Genomic DNA, 15,505 nt, shown 5'->3' with positions numbered 1-15,505 from the left:
TCCACAGAGATTCACACAAGCAGGGACCAGGCTGAACCTAATGAGATGAAGCCTACTGGGCATGGTTGTGCGTTTCTGCACTTGGGCTCAGAAACATAAGCACACGAACAGAGGAGGGGGAAATGTGAGAAGAAAAGGCCCCGGGCCGTGCACAATGAGTCACCGGTTTTATGTGTCTGCCGAGGCTCCTGCAGAGAACAGCAGGCAGACTTGGCTCCGGGAGGCAGAGGGTGGCAGTGGCTCTGTGCTGAGAAACTCACAGCCGGGGATCTGGGTTCAGTTCTAGGACCTGAACCCTCCAAGGGGGACAATGGCCAGGTGGGCACATCTGGGATTCAGCCACCTAAAGGAAGAGGCACTTAAAATTCAGGCTTAAGTAGAAATGCTCAAGATACTATGTTTAGGATGGAAAATGGAAGGTAGGGAGGAGGTGTCATCATATTGGTTGTTTTCTACTCACCAGAGAGCATGAAGGTTATAAGGGCTCATGGCCTTATGAGTGTATGAAATCAGGACTTGTATATAGAAGAAGGGGATATGACTTCATACTAGACAAACATAAAGCTTGGCTGACAACCTCAAGAACTGTGGGAAGATAGATGGACAGGGTGCAAGGTAAAATTGAGAGGTAGTGAGCACCCTGTCACTGGGGGCAATCAAGTGCATGTTGTTGGGACTGCACTTGGACTTTGGTAGCTGTGAGGAACTTTAGTTTCTGTGGACCCCGTCTTCTATAAACATTGAATTACATTTTATGACTATGTTGGAATATTGACAGATATAATACAATCTGCATTATATTCATTTCTTTTCCTCTGATTTTAAAAGAAACTTAAATGTTCTCCTAGGCCCCAGACTGTCTCATGGGTCCTAGGCATGGTGTCTGCTGAGCCTACTAAAATCGATCCTGCATGCTGTCAACTCAACATGCCAGAATGTTGTAAAGAGGGTAGGAGGCTGTTAAGGTAAGATCTCTAAACTCACCCATCTGAGATTCTCTTAGATAAATTCTGCCAGTGGAGAGAGGAGTGCTCCAAACCACTTTTTGAGGATATTAAGGTGGGTGTGTTACTGCTAGGAACACACGTTTTAAAAAAGCTGTGTGTATACCATGATTCCATTCTGTAAAAAGCATATGCATGGACCCCAATTATTATAGACTAGAGGCCCAGTGCATGAAATTCGTGCAGCAGCTGCCAGCTGGGGCCTTTCTTCATTCTATGCCACCCCCTGGTGGACAGCGCATGTCATAGTGAGCAATTGAACTCCAGGTCGGTCGAACTTCCGAGGGGACACTTTGAACATTAGGTTTTTATATATATAGATAGTAACACCTGAGACCAGGATTAGAGGATTGGGGTGAAGTGGGAAATAGTGGTTCTTTTGTTTGGTAGCCTCCCATTTCTGTCTTATGCAAATGATTGTATTTGACAGCATGTGTCATTGTTACAAAATAACTAAATAAGAATATCAGCAAAGGCCTATAAATGTGACTTCACTTTTAATTGTAAGGAGGGTAGTTTAGCCCAGTTCTCTGTTTGAGCAGAAACACTGTCATGATGAATGATTCTGGGAGGGTGTCACTGGGCATATCTTGCGGGACAAAGGAACAAAACAGCACAGAACAGCAAAACCCATCATGCAACCAACAGCTAAGATATAAAACAGAGCCATAGCCAATCTCATTCAGAAACACACAAATTCAGCAATCATTGCCATCAACATACTCCTCCTGGTAATCACATAAGGAGTATTTACATTTGGTCTGAGTTTTCTAAAACTCCAGGTTCCATTTCCCAGGTCGAATGGCTGGTAAATGCCTCTGGTGCAGTCCCTTCCAATCACCCCATCTCCAGGGTGACCCAAACTTCCTGAGCTAGCGCCACCCACAGCCTGTCCCCTGTCCCCAGAGTGGTCATGCATAAGAGATGCAGCCTGAATAAACAATGTCCCAATATCAGGTCCCCTTATTCTTAATCCCTGCTTTTTTTTTTTTTTTTTCAATCAGTTCTGATTTCAGCACAATAAAAATCTTTGAAGGGTTGAATGCTTTCAAAACAAATTCCCTCATGAGTGTAAGCTGTGAATAGGATCAAACGGGATGACAATGGAGGAGGAATCATAAGCAGTCTCTAATGAAGGGGCGGGGGGGAAAAAAAAACTAAGAAAATGGCAATACCTTAGAAAAGGGAATAAGGGGGATCTGTGGATTCGGAATGGCCAGGGTGGGGAAAGAGGGCATTTAGCATTTCCATCTATTGCACTAAAACTGTAGAAGTGCTCGCATTCAAATGTTAATGTTTGCACAGAACTCTCAATCATCTCCTGTCTGCCAGGCTAGATTGGGTGTCTTTTTTTAGGAAGGGAACTGAGCAAATTTGGGGGAGACCTGCCCAGGAATTCTCACTGGAGAAAACAACTGGGTTTGCGACATCTCTTGTGCAAAACGACGAATATTGAATTGAAGGATGTATATTGTGTTCTACAGGGGGACTCTTAAGGAGACCAAAACAAGCAAACAGACAACAGATAAAATTCACAGAAAGGGAACAGTCCCCAAACTCAGTCAATGCGATTCACTTGCTAGCAGGGTCCCTCCAAAAGCTAGAGAGGATGAGTTAGAGTTTTTCCCCTGGATCCACAGTCCATGTCGAGATCCTCCAGTAAGCATCCTAAAACAGTGTATGGAGAGCCCAGACCCTCCTTCAGCACTTGCCCCTCGCCCACTCCAGGCATACACCCCCATCGGAAAACTCCTCCTTTTGAAAGAAACCTACCCAATCTCATTTGTATTTTGCCTCCTTCTCAAGATAGAATACTTGAGGTTACTCCCCTCCCCTTGTAGCCTCTTTTCACTGAAATCAAATGTGAGCTGTTCTCTAACTGCACCAGAAAATCAGAATTTATTGTACATATGTTTGTGTTCCACTTAATAAAAAAACCTATATTTTAAGATAAACTTTGTTAGTAATTCATGAGGTAAGTGACTATTTATGCTAATCAGGCAGAAATATATTCTCAAGCATAATGCATTACATAAATTTGAATGCAAAATGTTCAATTATGAGGTAAATACAGGTAATGCAAATAATAAATTACCTCCAATAAAAATTATAAAAGATGTGTCTTCAAAGAGAGAGCGGCTTTAACTTACAACTGTGAATCGCTTAAAGAGAAAAGAATTAATAAAGGCTGAATTACTCTGATGATTATTTAGCACATAATTCACCAATTCATAACGACTCCTAGTAATCAGGCAGTTGTTTCACATTCTCCAATATGAGGCAAGACTGTTTCCTCAGCAATTTTGCCCTTATCAGATTATCTCGCCTGATTCTATTAATTTTCCTCCGTGAATCTGCGAACAGTGATTTGTGATTTACTTACCCTGCTAACTAAAGACTGTTACGAGGATATATCTAACATGCTAAGAACAGTCTATGTGATCACCCAGTTACTTTTCTCAAATCACTTTAGCGAGGTTCACAGTGAAATGGGGCAGGCCCTGGTTAGTTCTGTACCAGAAAGTCAGCTCCTGGAGAAGCAAGAACAGACACTGCACTTCTTGGTGCATTTTGTTCTTTTTCTGATTATCTCTGTCAGATTCCAACATGATCTACCTGAGGAGCTGTAACTCACCATCAGGGAAAAAAGATATATATTTTTAACTTTTAATCATTGTCATTTGGACACGAACAGGGTTTTCCTTCTTTTTGTCCCAAGTTGTTGTGTATGTACTGACACGAATCTACGGTTGTGTTCTGGATGTTGTGGTTTCACAATCTTCTACATGATTCGACTCATGCCCTCCTCCCTCCCAAACTTCTATAAATATTCAAGGCTTTCCGAAACTTTAATGCTACTGGTTTGAATTGGTCAATAATGACAAAAGCATGGTTTTGAAATTACTCTGTATTGTTCTACAGAGATTACTAGTGTATATATAGCAAGGGGATATTAAGCAGCACGGAAACAGGGTTCGTATTGTATTTGGATTAGATGGGCTTGGAGAGAAGTGAAACAAACAATGTGAGCACAGACATCTAAAGAGATGTGGCCTGCTGTAATTGTGCCGAATCAAAAGCCTGAATAGTACTAATTAAAACAAGAGAGTTCAATTGTTGTAAAAGAAATGCTACTAAGGGAGAACTGTAAATGTTTGGACACCCCTGTGAATCACTAAATAATAAAGTAAAAAGGACAAAAATGAGAATTTAGTTGTAAGTCTGAGAGCACTACTGTTACACATCTAAAAAAATAATTCTGGTCCTCTCTCTCCTTTTTTTTTCCTCAAGAGAAAATAAGAGACTATAAAAGACTCTGCAATATGAGGAAGAAAAATACCATGGCTTAACAGCAGTGTACAGAAATAAACCATAAAAAATGTGCAGATAATAATACATTTAGCTGCCCAAACATGAGCATTTAATTTCTAAAAATGATATATAATTGTAACAATTAGGTGCATGGCCATGAATCTATATCACATGGTCTTCCTCATGAGCGAACTTTGTTTATAAATGTTGTTTATGAATGCAGAAGTTTCAGTGCTCCTGGCCAAAAATACTTTCATGACAGACAAGGATCATTTCTTACAGCTTTTAACAGAAATTCGTTGCCAAAGGATTAAAATATATATCTATATATAAACAAAAAAGAAGCAATTTATCTAACTGCATTTAAATTCATGTTTTACATGAATAATTATAAACTTCAGACATTTGTGGCTAATGATTTTTAAGAAGCCTAGAAACCTATTGCTATGAGCAATGCTAAATGACATAATATGTTTATGTAGTTTAAGAATTTCCTCTGAATAAACAAGCTGTAATCCCTTAACTTCATTACTAGGTAAAATACTGTTTAAGAGGTGGAAAGCAAAGGAATTCTGTTAGGTTGCATAAATATTGACATAACCATCACTCTTTCTCCACCAAACTGGTAATAGACATACTTCATTCCATCCCTACAAAGTATTCCCATAAAACCAAAACTACCCTTATAAACAGCTTCGCTGAAGTAATGATGAAAAGAAAAGGGGCTTTTCTGGAAAATACCAACAGCACCGGCCTTTTAGGATTCTGATGTGCCTACAAACCCTTATTGGGGGATTCTCTCATTAGGAACCCTGCGGTCTGCTGCAACACAAGGCTGCCAGCATCAGAGAAATTAACGCAGGTCTGATCCGGAGTCTGAAGCCAGTGAGTGACACCTAAGGTCTCGTTATAAATAGTACAGTATGCCGCGGGGTGGGTGACAGCCTTCTGAAGTGCAATGCTCAAGATGCGGGGCTTAATATATGACTAAGTGTCAGAAGTCAGGTTTTCTGAGAATTACTTTTCAGATAAACAACTTTATAGCGCTGCATTTAATCTTACTTACTAGAGACATCTCATTTATCACTGAATTACAAGTAACTTTAATTCTATTGATATTGCCATAAAGCCCGCTGGAAATCCATCCTGACACTTTTAAAGGGCTTGGGGCCCTGTTACATGGGATCCACTTGCTAAAGGCTCTGAGACAGGATTACACTCCAAAAGGCTTCTGTGTCCCCTGTCCCCTTGGTCGACATTCAAGGAGGACAGTGGAGGAAAGATAACTCCCTCCCCTGCCTGCACTGTCCTCAGCCCCTGACCGGGTTCTCCCCCCTGCAGTCAAACTTCCTGCGCCTCTCTCCTCCTCCCATCTTGGGAAACCAGCTTCTTTTCACTTCAACAAAACTGGACACGGATCAATTTCAACTGACCTTTGCCGAAAGGTGGCGCTGTTGAGGTAAAAACCAACTCGATCCAACAATAGTTTTCACTCTTCGATCCTTTTGCAGGCTTTTCAGAATTTTTTTTTTTTTAATGCACCCTCCTAGCATTTTCCCCTCTCACAAAATAAAAAAATAATAATAAACATATAGCATTAGCACCAAATGTATTTCATTAATTGGAAGCATCAACATCCAAGCAGGCGGGCTGGTCTTCCAAACGCTGGGTTCGCTCGCGCACGCTTGCTTTTCCCCCAAAGAGTAAATCTCAGCTTCTCCGACTTGCCTATCGCTTTAAAATCTTAGAAACTGAGTTGTTGGTTGTTTCTTTTTCTCTTTCCTTTCCTTTTTTCTTCTTGCACAAGCTTTAAAAGAATCGATTTAGAAAATTGAACAGTTATTAGCATCTGTGATGGGGAGGTGGAGGGGGGAAAAGCTGCTCCCCACCCCACCCCCACCCTGCGTTTCCGGGCTTGTCCGAGAAACCGCGGTTTAAAATTTAACCCTTCGAAGGGAGCTGGGGAACGACGGGCTGTTGTTTTTCCACCCCCCTGGTCCCTCGCCACGATCCAGTATAAAATAATTACTGAAACATAAAAGTGCAAAGGGCGTGCGGGACCCTGATAAACAGGGGTCAGATTTCATAGGGGTGAGTGAGCGCGTGCGTGCGTGCGTGTGTGTATGTGTGTGTGTGTCAGAGAAAGAGAGAGAGAGAGAGAGAGAGAGAGAGAGAGAGAGAGAGAGAGAGAGAAGGAAAGAAAGAGAGAAAGGGAACGAATCTCAGAGGTCAAACTCCAGCCATAGTCTGAAGCCCGAGGGCTGAGGCGGGCTGCCCAGACTCGGAGCTTTCCCGAAGTTAACTCCCCCCAAGGGCACGCGACGCCAGCGAGCAGCCGGTCCCCGCGTATAATGGCCCCTGAACAAGTTATTTTGCCTCCTTTAATAAATAAATTTAAAAAAAGAGGGAGATAGATAAAACGGGCTTTCTCTCTCCGCGGACCCTGACCCACCGGCCAGAAGCGCGGCGGAGCAGCGTCAGGCATGCAGCCGGGACCCCGGTGCCCCCGCGCGCGGGGAACGCGAGAGGGACAAAGAGTTGGGGCCAAGTTTAAGCTCTGGGCACAGCCAGGCTGGGGCGGGGAAGGGGGGGGGGGTCCCTGGGGCAGACACCTGGATGCCGAAGGTGGAGCGAGGAGGGAGGGCTGCCAGGCTAAGTTACAATCCTGGGGACGGGGAGCAGGCAGGGGAGGGCAGCCAGGCCGATCCCTGCAGAGTGAGTGAGTGGAGGGTCGGCGGGGACTCCTCCGGAAAGCAGGTTTCTTCTTCGAGCTCCAAAGCAAATCAAACCGACCTCCCTGTCCTCCCAGGTTCCCGCAGCCCCTCTTGGAAAACTCTTCGCTCTCTCTCTCACCAAACTTTGTGCTCCGCTCTGCTCGCTCCGGGGGAGGCTGTGGCGCGGGAAGGGTTAAGCGTGCCCGTCCCAGCTGACAGTCAGCTGATTGGGCCCTGATTGACAGCTCCGAAAAGTTTCCTTGTTTCTATACTATTATGCTAATCGCGGCCGCGCTCGCCGCCTCCCATTGGCCCGGAGTGCCAGTCAATTTCCCATCTGGGCCTGACGTCACAAGCACTATAAAACTCAGCAATTGCTTTAAACTCTTCTTGCTGGATCAGAGGCTTTAAAATCTTTTTTCATCTCCGGGCTGCAGCTCAGGCTGCTCGTCGGCTCGGGTCTTTCCCCCCACCCCCCCTTTTTGCTCTCTCTCTGCCTCGCCTTTCCCCAGGACTTCGCTATTTTGCTTTAAAAAAAAAAAAAAAAAGGCAAGAAAGAACTCAACTCCCCCCTCCCTTCCCTCGAGCCCGGCGGCTGCACCTCTCTGTCTTTGCACTTTGCACGGAGAAAGCGCGCGAGGGAGAAAGAGAGAGAGGAAAGAGAAGAACAAAAAATTAAAAAGAGAGCCAGGCAGAAGAAGAGGAGGTGAGAAGCATGAAGTGTTAACTCTCCCCCGTGCCAAGGCCCGCGCCGCTCGCTCGGACAGCCGCCGGCCGCGCCTCCAGCCCCGAGCGGCCGCCGCGCGCGCCCCGCCTGCAGCCCGGCCGGCGAGGCGAGCCCTCCTTATGCAAAGCGCGCAGCGGAGCGGCGAGCGGGGGACGCCGCTCCACCGGCCCGGCTCCTCCGGCTTCGCTGCCGCCGCCGCCACAGCCGCCGCAGCCCGCGGAGGACCTTTCCGAGCCTGAAGCCGCCGCCGGCTCGGCGCGCACTACAGGAGAAGCAGGCGAGGAGGGGCCGGGGCGAGCGAGCATCTTGGCGTGAGCAGTGGGGGAGGGAGGGCGGACGCGGGGGGCGCGGGCAGGGCGAGGGGGGGTGTGTGTGTGCGCGCTCGGAGGTTTCGGGCCAGCCACCGCCGCGCGAGCTAGAAGCAACCCCAGCCCGGCAAGCTGGCTCACCCGCTGGCCACCCAGCACAGCCCGCTGGCCCCTCTCCTGCAGCCCATCTGGCGGAGCGGCGGCGGCGGCGGCGGCGGCGGCAGGAGAATGGCATCAGAACTGGCAATGAGCAACTCCGACCTGCCCACCAGTCCCCTGGCCATGGAATATGTTAATGACTTCGATCTGATGAAGTTTGAAGTGAAAAAGGAACCGGTGGAGACCGACCGCATCATCAGCCAGTGCGGCCGTCTCATCGCCGGGGGCTCGCTGTCCTCCACCCCCATGAGCACGCCGTGCAGCTCGGTGCCCCCTTCCCCCAGCTTCTCGGCGCCCAGCCCGGGCTCGGGCAGCGAGCAGAAGGCGCACCTGGAAGACTACTACTGGATGACCGGCTACCCGCAGCAGCTGAACCCCGAGGCGCTGGGCTTCAGCCCCGAGGACGCGGTCGAGGCGCTCATCAGCAACAGCCACCAGCTCCAGAGCGGCTTCGATGGCTACGCGCGCGGGGCGCAGCAGCTGGCATCCGCGGCGGCCGCCGGGGCCGGCGCCGGCGCCTCCCTGGGCAGCAGCGGCGAAGAGATGGGCCCCGCAGCCGCCGTGGTGTCCGCCGTGATCGCCGCGGCCGCAGCGCAGAGCGGCGCGGGGCCGCACTACCACCACCACCACCACCACCACGCCGCCGGCCACCACCACCACCCGACGGCCGGCGCTCCGGGCGCCGGGGGCAGCGCGTCCGCCTCGGCCGGTGGCGGCGCGGGCGGCGGCGGGGGCCCGGCCAGCGCCGGGGGCGGCGGCGGAGGCGGCGGCGGCGGCGGCGGCGGCGGGGGCGCGGCGGGGGCGGGGGGCGCCCTGCACCCGCACCCGCACCACGCCGCTGCGGGCGGCCTGCACTTCGACGACCGCTTCTCCGACGAGCAGCTGGTGACCATGTCCGTGCGCGAGCTGAACCGGCAGCTGCGCGGGGTCAGCAAGGAGGAGGTGATCCGGCTCAAGCAGAAGAGGCGGACCCTGAAAAACCGCGGCTATGCCCAGTCCTGCCGCTTCAAGAGGGTGCAGCAGAGACACGTCCTGGAGTCCGAGAAGAACCAGCTGCTGCAGCAGGTCGACCACCTCAAGCAGGAGATCTCCAGGCTGGTGCGCGAGAGGGACGCGTACAAGGAGAAGTACGAGAAGCTGGTGAGCAGCGGCTTCCGAGAAAACGGCTCGAGCAGCGACAACCCGTCCTCTCCCGAGTTTTTCATGTGAGTCTGACACGCCATCCCAGCTAGCCACCTTGCTAAGTGCTCCGCGGGGGTCCGACTCGGGAGTGGGGCTTGCTACTAGTTCCAGAGCCATGCTGGCCACCACCTCGCCCCCCTTCCCTACCAAGTTTGCCCCCCGCCCCCAGATGTCCCAAACACACACACACACACCCTGCTCCGAGTTGGTGGCGGTGGTGGCTGTTTTTAAATTGGGGAGGGAATGGATGTCTGGCTCATGGATTGCCAATCTGAAAATCTCCATAACTTGGTAGCTTGTTTTTTTTATGCCCCCCCCCTCCCCGGCCCCCCTTGCACAATGTTCAAAGATCTCAGCAGAGTTCTTCATGCTCACCTTTGAAGCCTGCATCATTTACATGTTTTTTTTTTCTTTTTCTTCTTCAGTTCATGAGCTGGTGTTCCATTTTTCTGTGTGTGTGTTTTTATTTTGTTTGGATTTTTTTTTTTTTTAATTCTACTTTTTGGAGCTTGCTGTGTTGACTTTTTTTTTTCCCAACCTCTACCTTCAACTCCTTCTCCACCCATCTCTTCTGAGATAAAAGAGGAAAAAAAAAAAGCTAAGGTGTTTTGTTTTTATTCTCCACCTGAGTTCTTCATGTGAGATTGAGCTTGCAAAGGAAAAAAAAAGTGAAATGATATAGACTTGCAGCGTGCTGAGTTCCATCGGGTTATTTTTTAGCACTGTTACGCTAAAATAGAGAAAAAAAAATCCTCATGAACCTGCCACAATCAAGCCTGCATCAACCTTCCGGGTGTGACTTATGAGTTTTGGCCTTAGGATGCCAAACCTGAGAGTTCAGTCTGCCATTAAAAAAAAAAAACTCATTCTCATCTCATGCATTATTATGCTTGCTCCTTTCTCTTAGCAACGATGAACTATAACTGTTTCAAAAACTTTATGGAAAAGAGACATTATATTAATAAAAAAAAAAGCCTGCATGCTGGACATGTACGGTATAATTATTTTTTCTTTTTTTTTCTCCTTTTGGCTTGGAAATGGACGTTCAAAGACTTATGGCATGGCATTCATACTCTTGTTTTATTGTCTCATGACTTTTTTTGAGTTCAGAACGAAAAAGTGCAACCCTAGAGCCTTCTCCCCATGAAAGTTTGCATCTGCTCCAAAACTGCTTTGAGTCACTCAGAACTTCAGCCTCCCATTGTAAATGCACTGAAGGCATTCCTTGTCAAAGATGCCAGGATGGGTTAAAAAAAAAATTTAAGTGGCAAACATTCAAGAACTCCTAATGTTTTCTTTTGAGTAAGAATGACACCCCACTTTGGGGGACTCAAATTTGTGCTGTTTCCGAAAGCAGTCTAAAATTTATTTTTTCAAGAAAAGAAATCTGCCCCGTTATTTTTTTTGGTTTGTTTTAGTTTTCCTTTTTTTTTTCTTTTTGCTTTTGGTCATTGTCAAATGTGGAATGCTCTGGGTTTCTAGTATATAATTTAATTCTAGTTTTTATAATCTGTTAGCCCAGTTAAAATGTATGCTACAGATAAAGGAATGTTCTAGATAAATCTGAAAAGAGTTAGGTCTGTTTAGCTGTAGATTTTTTAAAAGATTGATGCACTAAATTGTTTACTGTTGTGATGTTAAGGGGGGTAGAGTTTGCAAGGGGACTGTTTAAAAAGTAGCTTATACAGCATGTGCTTGCAACTTAAATATAAGTTGGGTATGTGTAGTCTTTGCTATACCACTGACTGTATTGAAAACCAAAGTATTAAAAGGGGAAACACCCCTGTTTATATCTGTAGGGGTATTTTACATTCAAAATGTATGTGTTTTGTTTTTTTCTTCAAAATTAAAGTATTTGGGACTGAATTGCACTAAGATATAACCTGCAAGCATATAATACAAAAAAAAAATTGCAAAACTGTTTAGAACGCTAATAAAATTTATGCAGTTATAAAAATGGCATTACTGCACAGTTTTAAAATGATGCAGATTTTTTTACAGTTGTATTGTGGTGCAGAACTGGATTTTCTGTAACTTAAAAAAAAAATCCACAGTTTTAAAGGCAATAATCAGTAAATGTTATTTTCAGGGACTGACATCCTGTCTTTAAACAAAAAACAAAAAAAAAAATGAAAAGTAAATCTTACCACAATAAATATAAAAAAATCTTGTCAGTTACTTTTCTTTTCCATATTTTGCTGTGCAAAATTGTTTTATATCTTGAGTTACTAACTAACCACGCGTGATGTTCCTATGTGCTTTTCTTTCATTTTCAATTCTGGTTATATCAAGAGAAAGAATAATCTACAATAATAAACTGCATTTTTTTTTTTTTTTGATTCTGTACTCAGTTTCTTAGTGTGCAGTTTAACTGGGCCCAACACCGCATGTGAAGTGTAAAATGCACCCTTTTACCCTTTTCTCCAGAGGAAGGATTAATAGAGGAGTAGGGAGGCGGTAACTCAGGGTGAAGCATAGACTGTTTGGTGAGGCGGGAGGAGGCCAGTTCCTTTTAATAATTAGCAATATTTAATATAAACATAAATGATGACCTGTCATATTTTACACCCCACAACCCTCCCCCCCTGAAGTTTTCAAAGGAGTTGAGCTATTAGTGCCCTCTGGTGAAAATAAACAACATTCCCAGCCATAGAGCAGGGCCTTCCCAGCATGGCCTGAGCACCTGAGCCAGCAGCGTGCCCATGGAGAGGAAGATAAGCCGGGAAAATTAGGCATGGCAGAGGTGGCTTGGGTGCCTGTGCATATTACGGCAAAGATCAACAGTGCTCACTTCCGGGCTAAAATTGATTCTTTTTCCCTTCTTCCCTTCCACTCCAGGATTCTCTTGTTAGCAAGGCCTGACAAGATGTAACATCCACACTTTGGACAAATCCAAGTTGTTTGTGTTTTAACTTTGAAGGTCATTCTTCTTCAATAGGAAAAAAAGAAAAATCCACCCCTCACTTACAGAACTCCAAGTACATATCTGGGTTTAAGCTCTGTTATTAAATAGTATTTCCCGGTCAATATTTAACAGATGAGCTGGTAATGATTTCAGATCACCTTCGTCCCTGAAATCTGCTCCCCAAAATAATGTCCTGGTAGAATAAAGGCTGTGCTTTGATTTGTGGGTATCTACCCCCAAAAACATGCTGTGTATCATTTGGAAAGTCTTGCGCTACCTTCCCTAACAGCACTGACCTATTTTAAAATGACACAAATTCATGCAACTCTTGGTCAACTTCCCCTAGAATTCTCACACGAACAGAATGTTAGACAAAGCCAATACTGTTTTGAAAATAGAGCGAAGCACCATGACTTTTGCTTTATTTCGTTCTCCGTTTCTTTTTTAAGATAATATTGCAACTCTGACCGAAGGCCTTATTTTGAAGAAAACAGGTTGTGCTTGGCGCTGATGAGTTCTGGCCAGTTTATCATCATGTCTTCCTCCCAACCCCTCCCCACCCCCCTTTTTGTTTTCCCCATAAACAACGCATGCCCTGTACATTTTGACCTTCCTTTCTGTGCCAGTTCAGATAGGGCTCCCAAATACACATTTAATTTTGCCTAGCAAAAGTCTTAATAGTAAACCACTTCATGTACTAGATGTTAGTTGCTCTCTGCTTCCGAGATTTTTTCCCCCCTTGTCTTTCCTCTGATCCTGACTCCGAGATAGGCCGCCTCCCCCTGAAGAAGCAGAAATGAAGATGTCACTGATGCAGAAAAGCTCAGCATCAGATGACAGATTTTAGGCAAACACATTCTTAAAATAAGAGGGACGTGCAGGATGGAGTTACTGTGACGATCTCATGAGGAATGGGACTTGGGAGAAAAAATACAGTTGGGTAACAATTAAGGGTTTTGATAGAACCCTACAGGCAGTTCGATATAATAAGAAAGCTCTGGCCCAAAACATTAGAAGGCAAATAGAGGGGTGCCGACAAAAATGGGGTTTTGGTGGCTGGCTTTAAGAGGAGGTTAGCGCCTCGTGAAAGGTGTTTTTGGAAATAATTGTTACTGAGAACTTCGAAGTAGAGCCGTGAACACAAATACATGCTTTTTTTTTTTTTTTTTAACAAAGAAATCCTAAATCCTGCCTAAGTGTCCCTGTTACAAATAAGTCTCTAAATTAAATATAAATATATATATGATGAAATCTAGCTTTCCCTTTACACTGCATTTTGAGTCTTTGTCTAAATAGTGTTCAAATTCCTTTCGTTCCAATTACAGAACTGAGCCCACTCGCAAGTTGGAGCCATCAGTGGGACAAGCCTCATTTTGGAAGCCCCAGCAACATGTACTTACCAGTGTATTTCATGAAATGAAATTTATGTGAGAACTGTGCATTAAAAAAAATATATATTGTCAGTAGCCGTAGTATTATCTTCAATGGTAGGCTACCACCTGCCCCTGACTTCCGTTGAGTCTCCTTCCTTTTTTAAAGAAAAGATGTTTGCGTTAGAGAACAAGGCTCTTAAATATATAACCTCCGTATTAATCAATTATGCCACTTGTCTGAGGGTCGTCTACACTGACCCGTAGCAAAGCGATCCGGTGCTTGTCGCTTTAAGACGTGCGAAACTGGAATAGGCGCAGTTGTTTTCCAATGTAATATTCGTTTTTTAAAAACCCACTGAAATGTAAAAACATAGATGCATATACATTTATAGGAAGGGAAGGATCCCAAAGGTACCGGCTAGCAGTTGTAAAGCATATGTAGACATGCGCTCTCAATAGTACTTTTTCACGCTTCATTGTTTCCCTGGCAGATAATTTCACCAAGGAGAGAAAAAAAATATATTGGACTCACCCCTCTACCCCTTTATCCCCCCCCCTCTCTGAAGCAGATGCCATAGGCAGAAACTCTAGCAGAGCCTGGCTTTCTCGTAGGCCCCAGCTAATGTTGTATGTATCAGTGATGTCAAACGTGTTTATTTATCAGACTCAGCCATAAATGAAAACAATGTGTAGCAAAATACAAAGTTCAGTCAAAACACACACCCTCCTTGTGTGCTTTTTCCACCTCCCCCTTTTTTCCTGTCCCCACACATTCACGAGATGACTTCTCCTTAATTTCCCTGCTCCTTGTATGTTTCCTTTCTCAAAACCATGTCATAACTTTTTACAACGCATCTGCCACATTAATAAGAGCAGCATCAAATAGGCAGCGATTCCACTTCCTGATCGTGGGGAGGAAATGATGCCTCAATATCATATTTATTTATCTGTCTCCATGCCATAACCACCCGGGGCCCCTTTCCACACAGGCCGCTGTCGAGGGGGAAATGCCCTATATTTATTACTGAACGTAAGATCCTAAAGCTCTGATCCTTTTGTCCTTATATCTCCCTCCCCCTCCCCACTCCCCCCGTAGTTGTTTTTATTTAGTGGCGATGATTCTAGATCCTTCTGTTCTTAAACAGGACTTCCCCTTGCCAAGCCACCAGCTTTCCTGCTAAGTGCAGCGAGCAGAGGGCACATGGCAGCCACCCTCGCAAACACGGGGCACAGCTGTCACAGTAGCTGCATTCCTAGCATTTCCCTCCACTAAATAACCCAAGCTGCTGTGACACACGCAGAGGTTCCCAAGTGCAGGGCTGGGGGTGTGGGGTGGGGATGTGGGGGGCTGAGGGAGCTTTTGCTGTTGCTGTTGCTGTTGGCTTTGTGAAGGCCAACTTAACTTCTGTACCCACACACGCTTGGCTTCCTAAAATGTAGTCCTCCAGTATTCTAGGCCGATCAATAAATGTAAAAGTCGGCTTGCTACACGGGTTATGTCTATTTTTTTTGCCTGTCAGAAGTTAACTGACACAGGTTGGAAGACGGAAAATACATGAGTGACAACCTTCAGCCGTTTGATTTCCGTGTCAGGAGAACGCACAGCCAGGCTCCGGGGCCTTGCTCCTCAGAAACATCCGATAAGACTCCCGGCTTGAGATTGCTGAGTTGCAAGGAAATGTGTGTGTGTGTGTGTGTGTGTGTGTGTGTGTGTGTGTATATATATATATATATATATATATATATATATATATATATATATATATATATTTTTAAATAACAATTTTGCCCTTCTATGAAGAAAAGTCTTTTTTTTTTTTT

At 45.7% G+C, this 15,505-nt stretch overlaps 1 protein-coding gene across 2 annotated transcripts; it reads left to right on the top strand.

The window, feature by feature from the left end:
• The first annotated feature begins 5,856 nt into the window (after positions 1–5,856).
• MAF (MAF bZIP transcription factor) lies at positions 5,857–15,170 on the top strand. Of its 2 annotated transcripts, none has more exons than XM_084861370.1 (2): positions 5,857–9,429; positions 13,637–15,170. In XM_084861370.1, exons 1-2 carry the CDS (start codon positions 8,294–8,296, stop codon positions 13,740–13,742), a joined length of 1,242 nt encoding a protein of 413 aa, XP_084717496.1. In that variant the 5' UTR covers positions 5,857–8,293; the 3' UTR covers positions 13,743–15,170. The 2 variants fall into 2 exon arrangements, with proteins under 2 accessions (XP_084717496.1, XP_084717497.1); XM_084861371.1 differs by lacking the exon at positions 13,637–15,170 and adding an exon at positions 9,832–11,745.
• Positions 15,171–15,505: the final 335 nt, after the last annotated feature.

The sequence above is a fragment of the Pipistrellus hanaki genome (assembly GCF_964339955.1).
Source record: "Pipistrellus hanaki genome assembly, chromosome: 15".
NCBI lineage: Eukaryota > Metazoa > Chordata > Mammalia > Chiroptera > Vespertilionidae > Pipistrellus > Pipistrellus hanaki.
The sequence above is the reverse complement of the archived record's forward strand: the minus strand, read 5'-3'. Positions and strand labels throughout refer to the sequence as shown.

What these genes read in the sequence shown, in the direction of transcription:
- MAF (XM_084861370.1), top strand. Translation starts at nt 8,294, where the DNA reads ATGGCATCAGAACTGGCAATGAGCAACTCCGACCTGCCCACCAGTCCC. An exon ending in TCCTCTCCCGAGTTTTTCAT is followed by an intron (nt 9,430 to 13,636) that starts GTGAGTCTGACA and finishes TTCCAATTACAG; the next exon opens with AACTGAGCCCACTCGCAAGT.